Source organism: Nicotiana tabacum, chromosome 7 (assembly GCF_000715075.1).
Source record: "Nicotiana tabacum cultivar K326 chromosome 7, ASM71507v2, whole genome shotgun sequence".
Lineage (NCBI taxonomy): Eukaryota > Viridiplantae > Streptophyta > Magnoliopsida > Solanales > Solanaceae > Nicotiana > Nicotiana tabacum.
Genome location: NC_134086.1, coordinates 30,287,805 through 30,312,000, shown reverse-complemented (window position 1 = coordinate 30,312,000; position 24,196 = coordinate 30,287,805). Strand labels below are relative to the sequence as shown.

The 24,196-nt window shown below is 40.9% G+C and overlaps 1 protein-coding gene across 1 annotated transcript; it reads left to right on the top strand.

The window, feature by feature from the left end:
* Nucleotides 1-16,045: 16,045 nt before the first annotated feature.
* LOC107789271 (glutathione transferase GST 23-like) lies at nucleotides 16,046-17,077 on the top strand. The gene is made up of 2 exons (XM_016611044.2): nucleotides 16,046-16,421; nucleotides 16,662-17,077. The coding sequence occupies exons 1-2, from the start codon at nucleotides 16,107-16,109 to the stop codon at nucleotides 17,013-17,015; spliced, it is 669 nt and encodes a 222-aa protein (XP_016466530.1). The 5' UTR covers nucleotides 16,046-16,106; the 3' UTR covers nucleotides 17,016-17,077.
* Nucleotides 17,078-24,196: the final 7,119 nt, after the last annotated feature.

Genomic DNA, 24,196 nt, shown 5'->3' with positions numbered 1-24,196 from the left:
CTGCTCCATTTCATATTATTAGATATCATGCCTATAGGGTGTAAGGTAGTTGAAGTTCAGTTTTTATTACAGCAGGTATTCAAATTCGTCGCCTTAAAAACCATGCCTATAGGATTAAAAATCAATTTTAATAGAAATCATGTCTATAGGGATTTCGCTTTGGTCAAATAAATTCTGCTTGCTTCACCTATGTTCAACTAGAAATCATGCTTATAGGATCTAAAACCAGTTTAGTTAGACCTAAAATCAGTTTAACTCTAAACTCATACTGATAAGTTCTGAATCGGTTTAATTAAATAACCTACTCTTTTCAAGTTAATCAATATCATTAGAAAGCATGCCTATAGGATTCAAATTCCCCGTTTAAAATCGCTTACTGTTTTACTGCATTCCTAATCAATAATAGATACCATGCTCATAGGACATCATTATTATACGCCTAAGCAAGCCTATACGGCGATTAAAAATCCTGCAACTGCAAAACTATGTTTTGTTATCTGTGACTGCTCATAATCAACAGGTCTAAAATCAGTAGGCAAGCTGAATAAGTCTTTGACACTTTGGTCCAAATTCACTACTGCATATTCTCTGTTCACCTAGATATCATGCTCTAAGGTTTTCTCTTAAGTACCTGAAACTGTTGTTTGAGACGTGCACTTACTTGTTCTATTCGTGGATGTAAAATGTGAGCCTTTAATTGTTCCCTCTTTAAATGCAGTCCTAATTGTTTTGGTTGATGCATAGATTTTCTCCTTTAAGTACCTTAGGATGGTCTAGAACTACCTAAATTAGATGTCCTAACTACCTCCAGGGCCATAAGGAAGGGACGGGTAGTGCACGCATAAGGTATCTTTAAAGGTTCCTAGAATGCTTTAGGCTATGACCAAGGGGAGGGAATTGGGTAGTAAAGATATGATGACTACGCACTAATATCACGTGTATCCCCTCACTGAGGAGTGATTACCGGGCATTGTGTGGGTATGATCATGTACGCTAACCAACCTAGGACCCCCCTTTCCCAATTCTCGTTGTTTAAATGAATTTACTTTTCTTTATATATGTGCAACATGTTCAAACCTTTCTCCCTTGTTTCATTACTTGAATCATACATGTGTTTAGAATATCAAAACATGCCTTTACTTGCGAGTATGTATTAAAACTGTTTATTTGTTAAAATGACTAATTCACATATTTTAAGTTCGGCCGGGACCTACCGTTGTGGACCGCGAGGGGTGCCTAACATCTTCCCCTCAAGGTTATTTCGAGCCCTTACCCTAATCTTTGGTAATGCAAACTAGTTTATGAGTTAATAACTCTAGGTGCCCTAACGCACCATAATCCGTTAGGTGGCGACTCTTCAAATACCCAATTCCCAAAAGGAAACGAGTCATTTCCCCAATGAATGTCGAAACTCGGACTTCCCCGTCAAAAAGCGAAAAAAGGAGGCGCGAAAATGACTACAGATGAAACTACAAATGTGAAAGTTGTTTACATGCCTTTTCAGAAATAATTTGTTCTTTATTGAACATTTATAATGTTTAGCTCTTTTATGAAAGGGTGTCACCTCAAAGGCTGTGACTTCTCATGAAAAGTGCGTTTATATGTTTTATATAAACATGAACGTTCATGAACAAATATATTAATACGTTGGTCTATACTGAGGTGAACCAACGGATGAACATGACCAAAATCCATTGCATGTTGGAGTTGTTTCATGAATGAAGGTGCTATAATTTGCATATCATATAGACGAATGAATAAATAGCATACAAATGCTTGAAAATAGCAGAGTGATTGCGAAATGTGTTAGATATTAAAAGGTTGTGGCCACAACCGATGCCAATCATTCTAGCTATTATTATAATATATTATTGCTACATTAAATGTTGTCAATAATCTGATATGCAATAGAAAGTCGAGACGTATTAGTCTACGACATAAGAAAGTTCACATTGAACTGTCAAGACAATGAAATGAGCGTTGAGATATTTGAAATATACTCAAAATTATGCTTTGCTCTACAATAAGTATCCCGCAGTAATGAAGGAATACAGTGATGCAAATTAGATCACCGGTTCGATTGTTTTTAAATCCACAAATGGATATATATTCACAGACGGTGGAGGAGTGGTGTTTTGGAAATTATCCAATAAACGGATATTGTCGCTCTATAATGGAGGCTGATTTTATAAACTTAGACAAGACCGTTGAAGAAGTTGAATAGCTCCTAAAATTTACTTGAAGATATTTCATTTTTGCCCAAATTGTGTGGTACATATATGCATATGTTGCGATAGTCAAGAAGCAATAGGAAGGGCTAGGAGCATTATGTATAACGGAAAATTTCGTCATATACGATGAAAGGATAAAACTGTTAGGTGACTATGCTCTAGGGGAATTATCATAATTGACTATGTGAAGTCAAGCGATAATGTGTCAGATCCACTTACAAAAGACCTAACTAGAGAGGTAGTTGAGATATCATCGAAGGGAATAATACTATGACCGGGGACAAGTCATTGTGGCGGTAACTCTACCTAGAAGACTGGAGATCCCAAGATCTAGGTTCAAGGAGCTCAAAGAAAGTCATTAATAACGGTTCAACATTGTCAAATAAAATTTCTTTTTGGTCAATTCTCGTGATGAGACAATGTTTAGTACAGAGGATAAAGTGTTAAGACTTTTTAATGGTTTATAAGTTTGATATGGGGTATATCAAATAGTGTATCTACGGGATAACACATTTAGGAATTACCTTTGTAAGTGTGAAGTGTAAGCCGCTTCAAGGAGAATTCTGTAAGGCCAGTTCTCTACGCACTTATGAACCAGGTGGTGTTCATGGCTGAAACGAATACAACAATGAGAACTAAGGGTTGATTGTGTGACTTATGATTGTCTAGGTATACACCAAATCTCGGCGGTTCAAGTATATCAATTCTACCGATTGACCGAGTATATCCGACATAAGTTCATTACGTAAAGTTCAAAGGGAAACCTACTTATCTAGATGCAATTAATCTTTACTTGTGAATCACACAGTATTTTCATGCATGTTTTCCGCATATGTCCATTTCCCATTCATGTGGGGAATTGTTGCATTTTTTTCTTTAAAGGGTGTGAATGAGAAATAGAATAGGCACCTTTTGGATTGCACCTCTCCATATCACCCTTCCTTTGTCTATAAATTTAGAGGTTTGGCCTCATTTTTTAGATATAGAAAAATCTGAAAATTTCTCCTTTTTTCGATATTGTTGCATTGTTTTTCAAATAAACAAAGTGTCATGTGTGATTTACTCTGTTTGTTGAGTTCGCTGAAGTTCTGTAATTTCAATTGCCAGTATTACAGAATAGTTTTTCCGTTCTATCCTGGGAGGAAGTAATCCATAACCTTCAACAACAATGAGGGGATTAAATTCCTTAAGGACACACAAGCAAATTGTGGGTTCAGAAATTATTTTAAGTTATGTTTATTGAACTAACATTTTTTTTACTTGTCTGCTTTTCTGATTTTGAACACAGTATTACCAACAACTTGTACATAATTAAATCAGTTATATATGTTTTGTATGTCATTTGTACATACGAAATACAAAATATATACAATTTATATGTCTTTTTCTTCGAGTTTCAATGTGAAATTCTAACCAAAATCACCTCGGATCTTCACCAAATTTCTCTTAAAATTGAGGTATAAACTCCAAAGAATATTCTCAATCATTTGTAACAATGTCCAATCCAAACAAATGAAAAATTCGCAAAATTTGATTTTCAAATTCAAAACTTCAAAGCATTATTAATAGCTTCTAATTGAGCTTTTAAACTGGTTGAAATTGTTGTGGACATGCGCAATGAAATGATTTCTCATCAGAACTGATGCACAACTCGGTTCGATGGAACTGTGAATAATTATGCAAATGAAATGAGGCAGTAGCCGACTCTGCTCGAGCCTCCTTGAAAATATTCTCTGGTTATTCAATTCTTGTGTGTTTCTAAGGGTTTTGGATATCTGAACTGTACAGTAGGTTGCATACTAATTTCCCATTAATGTAATTATGAAGGCTTATCCTATTTTTGTGGGGTAAAACATTGATAAATATTATATTGTATACGATTGGTAAATTGTATATCACTAGTAATTAAGTTAAAACTTTAATATTTAAGGTAAATAAGGGGCATTTGCATCTGTATCCACTTTTGGGGTCACAATTTGTGACGACCCGACCAGTTGTCTCATGAGTTACCACTCTGTTTCCCCTATTTCTATTTCTTTATGCTTCGTTATCCATGTTTTATGTGACCGGGTTGATTAGTTTGAGTTCGGAGAGGATTTGGCAAGAAATGAGACACTTAGTCTCTTTTAAGAAGGTTTAAGTTGGAAAAGTCTACCGGATATTTACTTATGTGTTAGAGGGGTCGGATGTGAGTTCTGATGGTCGGTTAGCTGCGGGAGGTGATTTATGGCTTAGGAGTGTGATCGGAATGGGTTTTGGAGGTTCGGAGTAGAATTAGGCTTGAATTGGCAAAGTTGATATTTTGGCGATTTCGGTTGATAGGCGAGATTTTTATATAGGGATCGGAATGGAATTCCGAGAGTTTCAGTAGCTTCGTTATATCATTTGGGATGTGTGTGCAAAATTTCAGGTCATTCGGACGTGGTTTGGTTGGGTTTTTGATCAAAAGTGTATTTCGGAAGATTTTAGAAACTTAGGCTTGAATCCGATGTGTTTTGGGTAATTTGATGTTGTTTGAGTGGTTTTGATGATTGGAGCAAGTTTGAATAAGGTTTTAAGATGTGTTGGTGCCTTTGGTTAAGGTCCCTGGGGCCTCGGGATAATTTCGGGTGGTTAACTGAAGAGTTGGAAGGTTGTTGCAGTTGCTGAAGATTTGTTGCTTCTAGTGTTTTCGCACTTGCAGTTTGGGGACCGTAGGTGCGGCGTCGCAGGTGTGTTGAGGAAGTCGCAGAAGCGGGAAAGGCTGAGGGAGTCAGGAATCGCAGAAGCGGAGTGTTGGACCGCATCTGCGGAAATGCAGATGCGGAAGGGAGATCGCAGGAGCGGTTTTGGGCTGGTTAAGTGAGTTCCGCAGAAGCGGACGTGTGACCGCAAATGCGGTACCACAGAAGCGGTTGTTGAGTCGCAGATGCGAAAAGGCCTGGGCAAAACATATAAGTTATTTCATTTCACAATTTGGGTTATTTCACCATTTTTGCCTTCGACCTTAGAGCTCTTTGGGAGATCCTGAAGAGAGAAATCAAGAGACTTCGTTAAGGTAAGGATTTTGGACCTAAAACACACTTCTATGGTAATATTTTATGGATTGAGATTGAAATTTAAGGAATTAAAGGACTAAAAATGGAGGTTTAGGCTTGAGTTTAAGAAGGGTTAAATTGAGGTCATTTGAACTCCGATTTTTGTATTCTTGATATAAATGAACTCGTGGGGAGACGAGAAATCTAATGATGTGAAAGTTTCTGAATTTCGAGGAGTGGGCCCAGGGCTCGGATTTTGCTAATTTCGGGATTTTTGGTATTTTTCGATTGTTTTCGCTTGGGCTTTGTTCCCTTAGCATATTGTGACGTATTCGTTCTGATTTTGGGTAGATTTGACGTGTGTGGAGGCCGATTTGAGAGGCAAAAGCGTCGCGAGCTAGAGATTTAGCCGGTTCGAGGTGAGTAATGATTGTAAATGATGCTTTGAGGGTTTGAAACCCCGGATTGCATATTGTAGTGCTATATTGAGGTGAGACACACGCCTGATGACGAGCGTGGGGTTGTGCACTATTGGGGATTGTGACTTGGTTCATCCCGATTGATGATTTTACCACGTATCTGATTGTAAACAATGTGTTGTTATCAGTATTTGGGTTGAATGACATATTTGGTCCTAGTGACAACTATTTGAACCCTTCGGGGCTATTTATTGATATTTTTCTCATTGTTTTGACTTGTTACTTGAACTTAGTCACGATATTTTCCCACTGTTTTGCAATTCAGCCATTCTTTCTCAGTTTTCAAGACTTAAATGATATTTTAAATGATGTTTGGGCTGAAAACACTATTTTACTATTGCCGAGGGGCTTGTGATGATTTTTGGACAGAGTAAGGCCGAGGGCCTATATTGTGAGGAACATTGATACTGATATGAGGCCAGCGGCCTGAGATACATATATACGCCATGAGGTGGCTTGATTGATATGATGCCGAGGACCTAGATTTGATGCCACGAGATGGCTTGGTATTGCGCTTGGGCTGTAAAGGGCCCCTCCAAAAGTCTGCACACCCCCAGTGAGCGCGGGTACCCATTGTGATGTTAGATTGAGCCCGAGGGGCGAACTTCTATGTGTTTACTTTATCTTAACTGTCTGTCAATTACCTGTTTATTTGTTGTAGAAGTATTTTATTCTACTTTTCATTAGTTTACTACTTACCAATTTCTTATTTAACTGCTTCATTATAGAACACCTTGTGTGTACGCATTTTTCTTACTTTCAGTCATTATTTATATTTATTACTCACTCAGTCAAAGTACTTACATTACTCCCTGCACCATGTGTGCAGATTCAGGCGTCGTTGGTTCCGCTCCTGCGTGCTGATTCCTCCAATTCCAGGCGGTATTTGGAGACTACGAGGTAGCTATTTGCGTCCGCAGCCCCGTGTCTCTACTATCTTGTCATTTCTATTTCCTTCAAACATTTGTACTAGATATTGGACTTAGCAGACTTGTATCATGGTCTATAGATGCTCGTGACTTGTGACACCATGGTTAGGGCTGTGTGAGGTTGGATATTCCACACCTTTATTGATATTTTCTGTTGTTTAGAATCATTCAATCACGCTTATATTGTTTTCATGTTGATTAACTGCTTAAAATGAGAATTTGGTTCAATTGGTTGACCTTGTCTTCATGAGAGGCGCCATCACGACCGGGTTCGGGATTTGGGTCATGACAAGTTGGTATTAGAGTCTAGGTTACATAGGTCTCACGAGTCATGAGCAGGTTTAGTAGAGTCTCACGGATTGGTACAAAGACGTCTGTATTTATCCTCGAGAGGTTGCAGAACCTTTAGGAAAAACTTCATATTCTTGAAATTCTTGTCGTGCGAACTTGTTGATCCGAGTACTAAACTTCTGTTATTCCATTCTCTCACAGATGGTGAGGACACGCGCTACCGAGCGGGGTAGATGACCACCAGTGCCACCAGCTGAGACCACTAGAGGCCGAGGACGCAGTAATGGCAGAGGTAGAGCAGCGAGGGCAGCACCTGTTGATCCATTAGCTGCCCTAGCTCAGAATCAGGCTCCAGCTATGGATGCTCTAGCAGCACCAGCTCAGACACCAGCTGTGCTCATCATGATTCTGGGTCTTCAGAAGGCCTTGGCACAGATCTTATCAGTTTGCACTGGCCTGGCTCAGGCAGTTTCAGCCACTACAGCAGCGACTACTTCATAGGCCGGGGGAGGCAATTAGACCCCCGCTGCTCGCATACCTGAGTAGGTTGTGCAGGGACTTCAGACGTCGGGAGCACCTCCAGCCCAGCCAGTTGCACCAGCTCAAGAGTTTGTAGTACCAGTTATGCCAAACAATGAGCAGCGTCGAATTGAGAGGTTTGGTAGACTCCAGCCTCCGACATTCAGCTGTGCAGAGGGCGAGGATTCCCAGAGTTTCTTGGATAAGTGCCAGAGGATGCTTCATACAGCGGGGATTCTTGAGTCTAGAGGTGTGGCCTTTACTACATTTCAGTGTTCTGGGGCTGCCTTCACTTGGTGGGAGGATTTTGAGAGGTGTAGGCTTGTTGGTGCAGCACCCCTTACTTGGCAGCAGTTCTTTGTTCTCTTCCTGGAGAAGTATGTGCCGTAGTCTCGCAGAGAGGAGCTGCGTAGGTAGTTTGAGTGGCTGCCTCAGGGGGAGATGACCATGTCCCAGTATGAGAGGAGGTTTTCTGAGTTCGATCGTCATGCCATCTGATTGGTTCCGATGGATCGAGAGAGGATCAGGAGGTTTGTCGATGGCCTTACTTACCAGCTCTGTATTTTGATGACTAGAGAGAGGGTGACAGGTGCCACCTTTGAGGAGGTGGTTGATATTGCTTGTGAGATTCAGTCGGTTCGCCGTCAGGAGCGAGAGGAGAGGGAGGCCAAGAGGCCTCGAGGATCTGGCAGCTATAGTGGTGCTCCTTCGAGGGGCCAGTTTCAGCATGGTAGAGGCCATCCATTCAAGCCTGCTCAGCCAGCCCGCCCAGAGTATCGCGGGGCATCTTCAGGTCGTGGTTATCATGGATCTCAATAGGGCCAGTCATCACTCAGCGCCCTTCCAGATCAGAGTTCATCTCGTGCCCCATCAGCTCAGGGTTCTTCTATACCGAGTGCATCTGCTAGTCACTCCGGTGTGAGGGGTTCCCTTCAGTTCCTTTCTACAACACCTAGAAGTTGTTATGAGTATGGCGAGATGGGCCACATGTGGAGGCAGTATCCTCATCGGGTTGCTAGTTCGTCTTAGTAGAGAGGTCAGCCCTCGATTTCTTCTCCAGTTACTTCATCACCTACCCACCCAGCTAGGGGTGGAGGCCAGGCAGCCAGGGGTCGCCTTAAAGGGGGAGGTCGATCAGGCGGTGGCCAGGCTCATTTTTATGGTATCCCAGGCAGGCCAGATGCTATTGTTTCAGATGTTGTCATCACAGGTATTGTTTCAGTCTGCCATAGAGTTGCCTCTGTATTATTTGATCCCGGTTCCACCTTTTCTTATGTGTCATTGTATTTTTCTCATTATTTGGGTACGCCCCAGGAGTTTTTTGCTTTACCTGTTCATGTATCTACCTCGGTGGGCGATACTATTGTTATAGACCGTGTGTACCGGTCATGTGTGGTGACTATTGGGGGTCTAGAGACCCGAGTGGATCTGTTGTTATTGAGCATGGTGGATCTTGATGTCATTTTTGGCATGGACTAGTTATCTCCGTGTCGTGCTATTCTGGACTGTCATGCTAAGACAGTCACTTTGGCTATGCCAGGTGTGCCGCAGATCGAGTAGCGTGGTGTGACTGATTATGTTCCTAGTAGAGTGATCTCTTTCTTAAAGGCCCATCGTATGGTTGGGAAGGGTTGTCTTTCGTATCTAGCATTTGTGAGGGATGTCGGAGCTGAGACTCCTAGTATTGATTCAGTCCCAGTTGTGAGGGACTTTTCTGATGTGTTTCCTACAAACTTGTCGGGCATGCCACCAGACAGGGATATTAATTTTGGTATTGAATTGGTGCTGGGAACTCAGCCCATTTCTATACTGCTGTATCGTATGGCACCAGCGAAGTTGAAGGAATTGAAGGAGCAGCTTTAGGAACTCCTCGATAAAGGGTTCATTTGGCCTAGTGTGTCACCTTGGGGTGCGCCGGTTCTGTTTGTGAAAAAGAAGGATGGCACAATGAGGATGTGCATTGATTATAGGCAATTGAACAAAATGACAATTAAGAACAAGTATCCTTTGCCTCGCATTGATGATTTATTTGACCAGCTTCAGGGAGTAAGGGTGTTCTCCAGGATTGATCTCCATTCAGGTTATCACCAGCTGAAGATTAGGGACTCGGATATTCTTAAGACGACTTTCAGGACCCGATATGTTCATTATGAGGTTTTGGTGATGTCTTTTGGGCTGACCAATGCCCCAGCAGCGTTCATGCATTTGACGAACAGCGTGTTCTGGCCTTATCTCGATTCATTTGTCATAGTCTTCATTGATGATATTCTGGTATATTCGCGTAATCAAGAGGAGCACGCGGAGCATTTGAGAGTTGTGTTGCAGAGATTGGGGGAGGAGAAGTTGTATGCAAAGTTCTCCAAGTGTGAGTTTTGGCTCAGTTTAGTGGCTTTCTTGGGGCACGTGGTGTCCAGCGAGGGTATTCAGGTTGATCCGAAGAAGATAGAGGCGGTTCAGAGTTGGACTAGACTGTCCTCATCCACAGAGATTTGCAGCTTTCTTGGTTTGGCGAGTTATTATCGCTGGTTTGTTTAGGGATTCTCATCTATCGCATCGCCCTTGACCAAGTTGACTCAGAAGGGTGCTCCATTTGTATGGTCGAACGACTATGAGGAAAGCTTTCAGAAGCTCAAGACAACTTTGACCACAGCTCTAGTATTGGTTTTGCCATCAGCTTCAGGTTCATATACCGTATATTGTGATGCTTCGAGAGTTGGGATTGGTTGTGTGTTGATGTTGGAGGGTAAAGTTATTGCTTATGCTTCTCGTTAGTTCAAGACCCATGAGAAGAACTACCTCGTGCATGATTTGGAGTTGGCTGCCATAATTCACGCATTGAAGATTTAGAGGCATTACTTGTATGGCGTATCTTGTGAAGTGTTTACTGATCATCGCAGTCTTCAGCATTTATTCAAGCAAAAGGATCTTAATTTGAGGCATCGGAGATGGTTGGAGTTGCTTAAGGATTATGATATCACTATATTATACCATCCAGGAAAGGCCAATGTGGTAGTCGACGCTTTGAGCCAAAAGGCAGTGAGTCTGGAGAGTTTGGCATATACCCCATTTGGGGAGAGGCCTCTTGCCATTGATGTTCAAGCCTTGGCCAATCGGTTTGTGAGATTAGATATTTCGGAGCCCAGTCGGGTGTTGGCATGTGTGGTTTCTCGGTCTTCCTTATACGATCGCATCAGAGAGCGCCAGTATGATGATCCGCATTTGCTTGTCCTTAAGGACAGAGTTCAGCATGATGATGCTATAGATGTGACCATTGGTGATGATGGGGTGTTGAGGATGCAGGGCCGAATTTGTGTGCCCAATATGGATGGGCTTCGGGAGTTGATTCTGGCTGAGGTCCATAGCTCGCAGTATTCCATTCATCGGGGTGCCGCGAAGATGTATCAGGATTTGAGGCAGCACTATTGGTGGAGAAGAATGAAGAAAGACATTGTGGGATTTGTAGCTCGGTGTCTCAATTGTCAGCAGGTGAAATATGAGCATCAGAGACCGGGTGGCTTGCTTCAGCAGATGGATATTCCCGAGTGGAAGTGGGAGAGGATCACTATGGACTTTGTTATTGGACTTCCACGGACTTTGAAGAAGTTCAATGCTATTTGGGTTATTGTGGATCGGCTGACCAAGTCCGCGCACTTCATTCCTGTGTGTACTACCTATTCTTCAGAGCGGTTGGCAGGGATTTATATCTGGGAGATTGTTCGTTTGCATGGTGTTCCGATTTCCATCATATCAGATAGAGGTACTCAGTTTACTTCACACCTTTTGAAGAGCCATGCAGAGAGAGTTGGGCACTCAGGTAGAGCTGAGCATAGCTTTTCATCCTCAGACGGACGGACAGTCCGAGCGTACTATTCAGATATTGGAGGACATGTTGCGTGCTTGTGTCATTGACTTTGGAGGATCATGGGATGAGTTTCTGCTGCTTGCAGAGTTTGCTTATAACAACAGCTACCAGTCGAGTATTCAGATGGCTCCATATGAGGCTTTGTAAGGGAGGCGGTGTAGATCTCCAGGTGGTTGGTTCGAGCCCGGTGAAGCTAGGCTATTGGGGACTGATTTGGTGTAGGATGCTTTGGAGAAGGTGAAAGTGATTTAGGAGAGACTTCGTACATCGCAGTCAAGGCAAAAGAGTTATTCTGATCAGAAGGTTCGAGATGTGTCCTACATGGTTGGCGAGAAGGTTCTGTTAAAGGTTTCACCCATAAAGGGTGTTATGAGATTTGGGAAGAAAGGGGAATTGAGTCCTCGGTTCATTGGGCCTTTTGAGGTGCTTCGGAGGATTGGGGAGGTGGCTTATGAGCTTGCTTTGCCACCTAACTTGTCGAGTGTGCATCTGGTATTTCATATTTCTATGCTCCGAAAGTATATTGGGGATCCGTCTCATGTTCTGGATTTCAGCACGGTTAAGTTGGATGATGATTTGACGTATGATGTGGAGCCAGTAGCTATTTTGGGTCGTCAGGTTCAGAAGTTGAGGTCAAAGGATATAGCTTCAGTGAAAGTGCAGTGGAGAGGTCGGCTCGTGGAAGAGGCTACATGGGAGACGGAGCGGGAGATACAGAGTAGATATCCTTACCTGTTTGAGGCTTCAGGTATGTTTCTTGACTCGTTCAAGGACGAACGTTTGTTTAAGTTAGGGAGGATGTGACGATCCGACCAATCATCTCATGAGTTACCGCTCTGTTTCCCCCATTTCTATTTCTTTATACTTCGTTATCCGTATTTTATGTGACCGGGTTGATTAGTTTGAGTTTGGAGAGGATTTGGCAAGAAATGAGACACTTAGTCTCTTTTAAGAAAGTTTAAGTTGGAAAAGTCAACCGCATGCTGACTTATGTGTTAGAGGGCTCGGATGTGAGTTTCGATGGTTCGGTTAGCTTCGGGAGGTGATTTATGGCTTAGGAGTGTGATCGGAATGGGTTTTGGAGGTTCAGAGTAGAATTAGGCTTGAATTGGAAAAGTTGATATTTTGGCGATTTCCGTTTGATAGGCGAGATTTTTATATAAGGGTAGGAATGGAATTCCGAGAGTTTCAGTAGCTTCGTTATGTCATTTGGGATGTGTGTGCAAACTTTAAGGTCATTTAGACGTGGTTTGGTTGGGTTTTTGATCAAAAGTGTATTTCGAAAGATTTTAGAAACTTAGGCTTGAATCCGATGTGTTTTGGGTAATTTGATGTAATTTGAATAAGGTTTTAAGATGTGTTGGTGCCTTTGGTTGAGGTCCCGGGGGCCTCGGGATAATTTCGGGTGGTTAACGGAAGAGTTGGAAGGTTGTTGCAGCTGTTGAAGATTTGCTGCTTCTGGTGTTTTCGCACCTGCAGTTTGGGGACCGCAGGTGCGGCGTCGCAGGTGCGTTGAGGAAGTCGCAGAAGCGGGAAAGGCTGAGGGAGTTAGGAATCGCAGAAGCGCAGTGTTGGACCGCATGTGCGGAAACGCAGATGCGGAAGGGAGATCACAGGAGTGGTTTTTGGCTGGTTAAGTGAGTTCCGCAGAAGCGAACGTGTGACCGCAAATGCGGTACCACAGAAGCGGTTGTTGAGTCGCAGATGCGAAAAGGCCTGGGCAGAACATATAAGTTATTTCATTTCGCGATTTTGGGTTATTTCACCATTTTTGCCTTCGACCTTAGAGCTTTTTGGGAGATCCTGAAGAGAGAAATCAAGAGACTTCGTTAAGGTAAGGATTTTGGACCTAAAACACACTTCTATGGTAATATTTCATGGATTGAGATTGAAATTTAAGGAATTAAATGACTAAAAATGGAGGTTTAGGGCTTGAGTTTAAGAAGGGTTAAATTGAGGATTTGAGGAGTCATTTGAACTCCGATTTTGTATTCTTGATATGAATGAACTCGTGGGAAGACGAGGAATCTAATGATGTAAAAATTTCTGAATTTCGAGAAATGGGCCCAGGGCTCGGGTTTTGCAAATTTCGGGATTTTGGGTATTTTTCGATTGTTTTCGCTTGGGCTTTGTTCCCTTAGCATATTGTGACGTATTCGTTCTGATTTTGGATAGATTCGACATGCGTGGAGGCTGATTCGAGAGGCAAAGGCGTCACGAGCTAGAGATTTAGCCAGCTCGAGGTGAGTAATGATTGTAAATGATGCTCTGAGGGTTTGAAACCCCGGATTGCACATTGTAGTGCTATATTGAGGTGAGACACACGCCCGATGACGACCGTGGGGTCATGCACTATTGGGGATTGTGACTTGGTCCGTCCCGATTGATGATTTTACCGCGTATTTGATTGTAGACTATGTGTTGTTATCATTATTTGGGCTGAACGCCGTATTTGGGCCTAGTGCCAACTATTTGAACCCTTCGGAGCTATTTATTGATATTTTTCTCACTGTTTTGACTTGTTACTTGAACTCAGTCATGATATTTTCCCATTGTTTTACTATTCAGCCATTCTTTCTTAGTTTTCAAGACTTAAATGATATTTTAAATGATGTTTGGGCTGAAAATACTGTTTTCCTATTGCCGAGGGGCTTGTGATGATTTTTGGACTGAGTATGGCTGAGGGCCTATATTGTGAGGAACATTGATACTGATATGAGGCCGAGGGCCTGAGATACATATATACGTCACGATGTGGCTTGATTGATATGAGGCCGAGGGCCTAGATTTGATGCCACGAGATGGCTAGATATTGCGCTTGGGCCGTAAGGGGGCCCTCCCGGAGTCTGCACACCCCCAATGAGCACGGGTACCCATTGTGATGTGATATTGAGCCCGAGGGGCGAACTTCTATGTGTTTACTTTATCTTAATTGTTTGTCAATTACCTGTTTATTTGTTGTAGAAGTATTTTATTCTACTTTTCATTGGTTTACTGCTTACCAATTTCTTATTTAACTGCTTCATTATAGAATACATTGTGTATATGCGTTTTTCTTACTTTTAGTCATTATTTATATTTATTACTCACTGGGTCGGAGTACTTATATTACTCCCTGCACCATGTGTGCAGATTCAGGCGTCGCTGGTTCCGCTCCTGAGTGTTGATTCCTCCAGTTCCAGGCGGTATTCGGAGACTACGAGGTAGTTGTTGGTGTCCGCAACCCCGTGTCTCTACTATCTTGTCATTTCTATTTCCTTCAAACATTTGTACTAGATATTGGACTTAGCAGACTTGTATCATGGTCTATAGATGCTCGTGACTTGTGACACCCCAATTAGGGTTGTGTCGGGTTGGATATTCCGCACCTTTATCGATATTTTCCGCTGTTTAGAATCATTTAATCACGCTTCTATTCAATAGTACGAACGAGAATTTATTGAATATTTATTTTTTGTTTTGCAATAATTTAGATAAAAATGCATAACCTATTTTTATTTTTCTTTAGCTAGCGTTTAGTCATGTAATTAATACTCCCTTCTTAGTCTATTTATTTTAGCATGACTTAGTACTTTTAGATTATGTTTATTTTTATTATGGCTTTTTAATTAGCAATATTTATATTACATAATTTTATTGTTTTTATTGTTGTATGTCTTTATTGTTGAATATTTTAGGATAATGCCACGACACATCTTATATTTTGTATTATTTTCTTGGAAAATACTTTATATAGTTGTATCTTACTAGGATTAAAGAAATATTTTGAGCATACATTATATGTTTTGTTCTACGAAGATTTTACCGGGAAAAAAAACCTCGAAAACCCCAAAAAATCCGAGAAAACCCGAGATTGAAAAACCCGAGTTTTATTGGTTTGGTTTGGTCTTTAGATTTAATAACCCGACACAATTGATTTGGTCTTTAGATTTAATAACCCGACACAATTGGTTTGATTTGGTAATTGTAAAATCCGAACCAACCCGACCTATGTACACCTCTACATTTTGCATCCTTTATGTGTACATCATTTTTCAATTTGTACCATAATTTTGTTTTCTCACGATTGCCCCTTACAATATGACCTCCTTGATTTTAATCATATTCTCTGTTCTTATAATTTCCTCCCTAATGTATGTATATGCACCATTAACTAATTGTATAATCCCATTAGAAGTAGGCCAGCTTTTGCAATAAAAGTAACTAGTCAAAGTTTAATCCCTGGACTAAGGAAATATAAGTAATCAACACAGCCAGCTACCTACCGACCCAAAAGAAAAGAAAAGGAAAAAGAATTTGAGAAAAGAAAGTCAGAAGTAAAAATATAAAGTATATAATAAGAAGGAAACTTTGAATAAAGCATAGATGGGTTAGGACCTGTTTGTGACCACTCACAAAACTGCAATATTTTTTCGACTGAAATGCATATCCAAAGATAATTTCAAATTTTAAATACCAATTTTCAACTTAATTCCAAAAACTTCTTTTTTTTTCAAAAATTACAATCTTTTTTGTCCAAACGCCTACCAAGTCATATGTCATATGCATCTTTGACTAAGTTGATAAAAATTCATAAAGATAAGTAATACATTATAATTTGAACTAATCCTAAGTAGTTAATTAATTAATTAGTCTAACCAAAGGTGCTATATTCTAATCTTTATTAATGAAAATTCAAAACCCTTTGCTTGTCGACCAAGCATAAACTCTCAATATTTTTTTTTTAAAATGACATTAAGAGAAGTGAAAAGAGGAGAAAGAAAACTCAAAACCAAAAAATGGATCAAGATTTGAAGCTCTATGGAGCATGGCCTAGTCCTTATTCATTAAGAATAATATGGGCTCTTAAATTAAAGGGATTATCATATGAATATATAGAAGAAGATTTGGCAAATAAAAGTGATTTGCTTTTGAAATATAATCCTCTTCACAAAAAAATCCCAGTTCTTGTTCATGTTGGAAAACCAATATGTGAATCTGTGGTTATCCTTGAATATCTTGAAGAAAAATGGCCGAATCAGTATCCTTTGTTCCCAAGTGATCCTTATGAAAGAGCTGTGGCTCGATTTTGGGTCAAGTATTTTGAAGAAAAGGTTAGATTATTTATCGACATATAGATTTCCTTTTTTTTTTAATGAGTTTAACATTTGTTGATAATTTTTTTTAACCTTTTTAGTTATTTAAATGTCGATTACGATTTATAAGATGACTGTGCAGAAATTATATACAAGATTAAATTATTTTAAAATGTTATTGCACGTAATTCTCTCCATTTCCTTTCTGATAAAGAAGTTATTTCTGTCCTTTATAATATAATTGAAAATGTTTTGCAGAGTGTATCTCTTTGGATTATATTTAGAGCCACAGGGGAAGAACAAGAAAGGGCAGTGAAAGACAGTTTAGAAATGTTGAAAACCATTGAAGAACATGGTTTTAGAAATCAGAAACTATTTTTCAGTGGAGAAAAAGTTGGAATAGTTGACATAATCTTTGGATGGATTTCTCATTGGCTCAAAATCATAGAAGAAGTCGGAGGTGTTAAGCTGCTTGAAGAAAACTCATTCCCTAATTTGCAAAAATGGATGAAAAAGTTCAAAGAAGTACTTGTGATTAAAGAGAGTCTCCCTAATCAAGAAAAATTATTTTTGCCTTTTAAACTTACAAGAGACATGTTGCTAGCATCTTGAGTTTGTTGAACAAAATAAATTTAAAATAAATAAATATATGTGTGTGTGAATTTTTTCTTCTAGTAATTGTTTCAGTATTTTTTTTTTACGAGTTTAAATTATTTACAGACTGTATACAATTTTTTTAAACCATCAGGTTGAGTTAATCTGTTATACCCGGTAACTACTTATAGCAAATCAAGTCCGATGACTTGACAATAATTTGTATATGTTGTAACATGTTAACTATACCAGTCATTACAGGAAGTAGCGACGGATAAATTATGTAGCTAAACAGAAAAATTCGTCGCTAATCATATTTAACGATGGATTAATGACTGATTATAAATATAAAAAATTATTTGGTACGAGCAATTTAGCGAAAAAATAATTAGTGACAAAATTTATAGCTAATTCTAGTATTTATTTATTTGTAATGTTATAAAGGTCATTTCTAATTAGTACACTTTTCAGTGTTATATATATCTTGATTTTTTTCGGCAACTAACGTAGTAATAAGTCATTCTTGTTTAATCACAAGAATTTCATAAATAGCTCTTCTCTTATAAGCGACCAGGAATTTTCCATTTTCCTGTATTCACACAATGCATATAAATAAGTTTACTATATTTAAAATATGAATTCATTTTTCCTCTATGACAATAAAAATTTAACTTACCACGAATCCACGATATAGCATAGTGTAATACAGCCATCCTAGGACATTTGGTTAAGAAATTACCATTCTATCTATATCTATCTATATTTATATCTACATTTATATCTATACTATATTAAAAGTACAAAGTCCCTTAGCGAAATGTCGTTCGCCTTTTTTATCCTTCAAAAGTAAATTTCACATTAAACAAAATAGTAATTTGATTATCTTCCTAATATTTAGGCTTTGAAGTCAGTTACAATTTTATTTATTAAATAATTTCTTATCTGAATTAGCTAGAAAATCTCAATATCTAAAACATTAAAACCAACTAAAATTTACCTTATATAAGAATTATATACTAATATTTGGACGGTAGCTTATAATGAATTTTAAGTTGAATTATAATTGTGAAATTTATGTAAGATAGATAGCGAGGGACTAAATCCAATTCGTATTCAAAAGACATATTCTATATAGAACTTTACCTTCTATAGGACTTTGAATTTGAGTTTTCCTCTTACTCTTTTTGGTAGTACTATAATTCTTTAACCAAAAATAGAGTTCTAATTCATATTGTCTTTCTAATGCGTATTAAATCTATTTATGCTCAGAATAATAATCTTCCATGTCATTGTGTATTTTTTTTTTCTTTGCTTTCTTCTTTAGAAAAGTGTAACGACCCGGCCGGTCGTTTCATAAATTGTCGCTCCGATTTCCCCATTTTTATTTCTTACTGCTTTGTTCAGTTGTATTATATGTTATTGGGTTGATTGGTTCGGGTTCAGAGAGGTTTGGTATGGTTTGAAACACTTAGTCTCTTTTGAGTAGGTTTGAGTTGGAAAAGTCAACCAGATGTTGACTTAAGTGTTAAAGGGCTCGGATGTAAGTTCCGATGATTCGGATAGCTTTGGGAGGTGATTTGGGACTTAAGAGCGTGATCGGAATGTATTTTGGAGGTTCAGAGTAGATTAAGGCTTGAATTGACGAAATTGGAATTTTGGCGTTTTCCGGTTGATAGGTGAGATTTGATATAGGGGTCGGAATAGAATTTCGGGAGTTGCAGTAGGTCTGTTGTGTCATTTGGGAAGTGCGTGCAAAATTTCAGGTCATTCGGACGTGGTTTGATAGACTTTTTGATCGAAAGCGGAATTTGGAAGATTTTGGAATTCCTAGGCTTGAATCCGATGCAAATTTAGTGTTTTGATGTTGTTTGAGTGTTCCGAAGGTTGGAACAAGTTTGAATGATGTTATGGGATATGTTGGCATGTTTGGTTGAGGTCCCGAGGGCCTCGGGTGAGTTTCGGGTGGTTAAACGGACAAAATGCATAGTTCAGAAGTTGCAGATTTTTGGCTTCAGCTGTTGCAGACTTTTGGCCTTCGCGTTCATGAGTGGGCCCTCGTGTTTACGAAGGGTTAGGATGAGAGGCTGGAGATTTGGACTTCGCATTCGCAAGGGATGTCCTGTGTTCGCGAATGGTCGGAATCAGGAAGCATCGCGTTCGCGATATGGCTGACGTGTTCGCGATGTTTTGAGATGCTGAGGCATCGCGTTCGCGTAAGAGAATTTTGGTCAATGGTATTTTTGTTCTTCACGAACGCGATACTTTGACCGCGTTCGCGAAGAAGGATTTCTGATCGCTGGGCAGAATGTTTAAAATGCTATTTTCGCGAGTTGTGGCCTAAGTCCACCATTCTTTACTCGGTTTTGGAGCTTTTTGAGAGAGATTGAAGAGGGAATCAAAGAAAACTTATTGGAGGTAAGAATTTTGGACTTAATACTCGATCCTATTGTGAAATCTACCTAATTAAACATGAAATTTGGGGAATTTGAAGCCTAAATTGGGGAGTTAGGACTTGGAAACTTGAGACTTTAATCTAGGGATTTGAGGGGTCATTTATGGTCGGATTTTGGTATTCTTGGTATGTATGAACTCATGAGAGGATAAGGATTCCGTTGATGTGATTTTTATCGAACTTCGAGACGTGAACCCGGGGGTCGGGTTGGACCAATTTCGGGATTTTTGGTATAATTTAATTATTTTCCATTGGGCTTCGATCCCTTAGCATATTCTAATGTTATGATTCTGATTTTGGGTAGATTCGGCGTGAGTTGAGGCCGAGGCGAGGGGCAAAGCCATCACGGAGTAGTAATTCATCCGGTTTGAGGTAAGTAACCATTGTAAATCTGGAACTGAGGGTATAAACTCCGGTATTTCGTATCGTTCTTGATAAATGAGGTGACACACATGCTAGGTGACGAGCGTGTGGGCGTGCATCGGTAGGGATTGTGACTTGGTCTGTCCCATAGTGGCTATTAAGCCGCATATTTGATTGTTAAATCTTATGATATCACTTATTTTAGAGACTGATACTATATTAGGGGTTGTATGTCATGTTTGGGGCCTTGTGCCGACCTGTTGAGACCCTTAGGGGCATTTTTTACTGTTTACCTCACTCTATTTGTTTGAAAGCATATCCTCAGTTATGTTTTACCTGTTTACTGTTTAAAAACTGGTTTTACCACTGTACGTCTTAAAATGTGAGAATTGTTCGGTTGAGTTCCCTGATTTTTACTGTTATGCCTGAGAGGCTGTGAGGTTAATGAGTGAGAGAAGTTGAGGACCTAATGGTGAGGATTATATATATATATTATGGATCGGGCTGCATGCTGCAGCAATATTATATGTATATATTATGGATCGGGTTGCACGCCGCAGCGATATATACTGGATCGGGCTACGTGCCGCAGCAATATGATGCTTGGGTTGTAGTAGCCGCGATATGACGCTTTGGCTATAGAAGCCCCTCCGGAGTCTGTACACCCCAGTGAGCGTAGTTGACTATAAACTATGGATCGGGCTGCACGCCGCAACGGTTATTATGATTATTACTATTATGAGATGTTATTGAGCCTGAGTGCTGAGTGTGAGTACTGAGTGACGAGAGATGAGTCATGAGTGACTGAGAGGCTTGCCCGAGAGGCTATATTTATGAGTGATATCTTGCTCGAGGGGCCCATTTATGATATTTTTGCTGATTTCACTCTCCTTTTATAATGAGCCTCTGTTGAAAACTGCTAAGTAAATGATTTCAAAGTATTTCAATTAAAATTGAAGCTTTATGAAGAAACTGGTTTTAAAACCGTTGAGTTTGACTTGACATTCTGTTGTTTATTCTTTTATATGATTTTTGACTGCTCGTCACTGCTTTTAGTCCTTATTTACTTTAGTTACTTACTGAGATGGTGTACTCACGTTACTTCCTGCACCTTGTGTGCAGATCCAGGTGCCCGAGTGGCAGAGTGAGGATCCCCAATATTGTCGGAGCTTGCCAGAGATTGCAAGGTAGCTGCATGGCGTTTGCAGCCCTGCTTTCCTCCTTCCTATCTTGTTTTTTTCTGCATTTTAGACTTGTTATGTATTAGACAGTTGGATTTGTGTATTTAGAGGCTCTAGACTCGTGACACCAGATTGTTGGGCTATGTTGGTTTAATGTTTTACTGTTTTTCGCACATTTCAGCGGTTTAAATATTTCTTATGAAAAATTGAGACTTAATTAATGTTGGAAAAATGTTTTCATTACAGGAATTTATTGAGGATATTTGATTGGGTTGGCTTGCCTAGTATTGTGATAGGCGCCATCACGACCGGGGATTTGGGGTCGTGACAAGTTGGTATCAGAGCCTAGGTTACATAGGTCTCGCGAGTCATGAGACGGTTTAGTAGAGTCTCGCGGATCGGTACGGAGACGCCTATACTTATCCTCGGGAGGCTGTAGAACCTTTAGGAAAAACCTCATATTCTTGAAATTCTTGTCGTGCGAATATGTTGATCCGAGTACTAAACTTCTGTTATTCCATTCTCTCATAGATGGTGAGGACGCGTGCTACCGGTCAGGATGGACGACCACCAGTACCGCCGGCTGGAGCCACTAGACGCTAAGGATGCGGTCAAGGTCGTGGTAGGGGCAGGGGTATAGCCCGCACAGTAGCTAGGGCAGCACATGCAGATCCACCAGCTACCCTAGTTCATGATCAGGTCTGAGTTGTGGACGCTCCAGCAGCACCAGCTCAGGCACCAGCTGTGCCTATTGTGATTCCAGGCCTTCAGGAGGCTCTAGCTCAGATTCTATCAGTGTGCACTAGCTTGGCTCAGTCGGCCTCAGTTACTACGGCTGCATCTACTTTTCAGGCCGGGGGAGGTACTCAGAATCCCGTTGCTCGCACACCTGAGCAGGTTGTGCAGGGACTTCAGATACCGGGGGCACCTCCAGCCTAGCCGGTTGCACCAGCTCAGGAGTATGTGGTACCAGTTATGCCTGACGACGAGCAGTGTCGATTGGAGAGGTTTGGTAGACTTCAGCCTCCGACTTTCAGTGGTACTGAGGGCAAGGATGCCCAGGGTTTCTTGGACAAGTGTCAGAGGATTCTTCATACAACGGGTATTCTAGAGACCAGTGGTGTAGCATTTACTACCTTTCAGTTTTCTGGAGCTGCCTTTACTTGGTGGGAGGCTTATGAGAGGCGTAGGCCTGTTGGTGTAGCGCCCCTTACCTAGCAGCAGTTTTTTGTTCTCTTTTTGGAGAAGTATGTGCCACAGTCTCGCAAAGAGGAGCTGCGCAGGTAGTTCGAGCAGTTGCGTCAAGGAGATATGACTGTGACACAGTATAAGATGCGATTCTCTGAGTTAGCTCACCATGCGGTCTGGTTGGTTCCCACAGATTATCATGGACTTTGTAGTTGGGCTCTCACGGACATTGAAGAAGTTCGATGCTATTTGGGTGATTGTGGATCGGCTGACCAAGTCTACATACTTTATTCCTGTGTGTACTAACTATTCTTTAGAGCGGTTGGCAAATCTATATCTGGGAGATTGTTCGTTTGCATGGTGTCCCAGTTTCCATCATTTCAGATAGGGGTCAGCCCTCGACTTCAGCTCCAGTTACTTCACCACCCGCTCAGGCAGCTAGGGGTAGGGGTCAGACAGCTAGGGGTCGCCCCAGAGGGGGAGGTCAATCAGGTGGTGGTCAGGCTCATTTCTATGCCCTCCCAGGTAGACTAGATGATGTTGCTTCAGATGTAGTGATTACAGGTATTGTCTCAGTCTGCCGCAGAGATGCCTATGTGTTATTTGATCCTGGTTCCACCTTTTCTTGTGTGTCATCATACTTTGGTCGTTATTTGGATACTCCCCGTAAGTCTCTTGTTTCACTTGTTCGTGTATCTACTCCGGTGGGCGATACTGTTATTGTAGACTGTATGTACCGGTCATGTGTGGTGACTATTGGAGGTCTAGAGACCCGAGTGGATCTTTTGTTATTATGTATGGTGGATTTCGATGTCATATTGGGCATGGATTGGCTATCTCCGTGTCCTGCTATATTGGACAATCATGTTAAGACAGTGACATTGGCTATGCCTGGTGTGCCACGGATTGAGTGGCGAGGTTCTACTGATTTTGTCCCTATTAGGGTGATTTCGTTTATGAAGGCCCAGCGTATGGTTGGGAAGGGTTGTCTTTCATATTTAGCCTTTGTGAGGGATGTCGGTGTAGAGACTCCCAGTATTGATTTTGTTCCAATTGTGAGGGATTTTCCCGATGTGTTTCCTGTAGACCTGTCGGGTATGCCATCGGACAGGGATATTAATTTTGGTATTGATCTGGTGCCGGAAACTCAGTCCATCTCTATTCCACTGTATCGTGTGGCACCGGCGGAGTTGAAGGAGTTAAAGGAGCAGCTTTAGGAACTCCTTGATAAGGAGTTCATACGTCCTAGTGTGTCGCCTTGGGGTGCGCCTGTTCTGTTTGTGAAGAAGAAGGATGGCACTATGAGGATGTGCATTGATTATAGGCAGTTGAACAAGGTTACAATTAAGAACAAGTATCCTCTGCCTCGCATTGATGATTTGTTTGACCAGCTTCAGGGAGCGAGACTGTTCTCCAAGATTGATCTCCGTTCAGGTTATCACCAGCTGAAGATCAGGGACTCAGATATTCATAAGACGGCTTTTAGGACCCGATATGGTCATTATGAGTTCTTGGTGATGTCGTTTGGGCTGACCAGTGCCCCAGCATCATTTATGCACTTGATGAATAGCGTGTCCCGGCTGTATCTCGACTCATTTGTCATAGTTTTCATTGATGATATTCTAGTGTATTCACATAGTCAGGAGGAGCATGCGGAGCATTTGGGAATTGTGTTGCAGAGATTAAGGGAGGAGAAGCTTTATGCAAAGTTCTCCAAGTGTGAGTTTTAGCTCAGTTCAGTGGCTTTATTGGGGAATGTGGAGTCCAGCGAGGGTATTCAGGTTGATCCGAAGAAGATAGAGGCGGTTCAGAGTTAGCCCATACCGTCCTCAGCTACAGAGATTCGCAGCTTTCTTGGTTTGGCGAGCTATTATCGCCGGTTTGTTCAGGGATTCTCATCTATCGCATCACCCTTGACCAAGTTGACTCAGAAGGGTGATTCATTCAGGTGGTCGGATGAGTGCGAGGAGATCTTTCAGAAGCTCAAGACCGCCTTGACCACAGCTCCAGTGTTA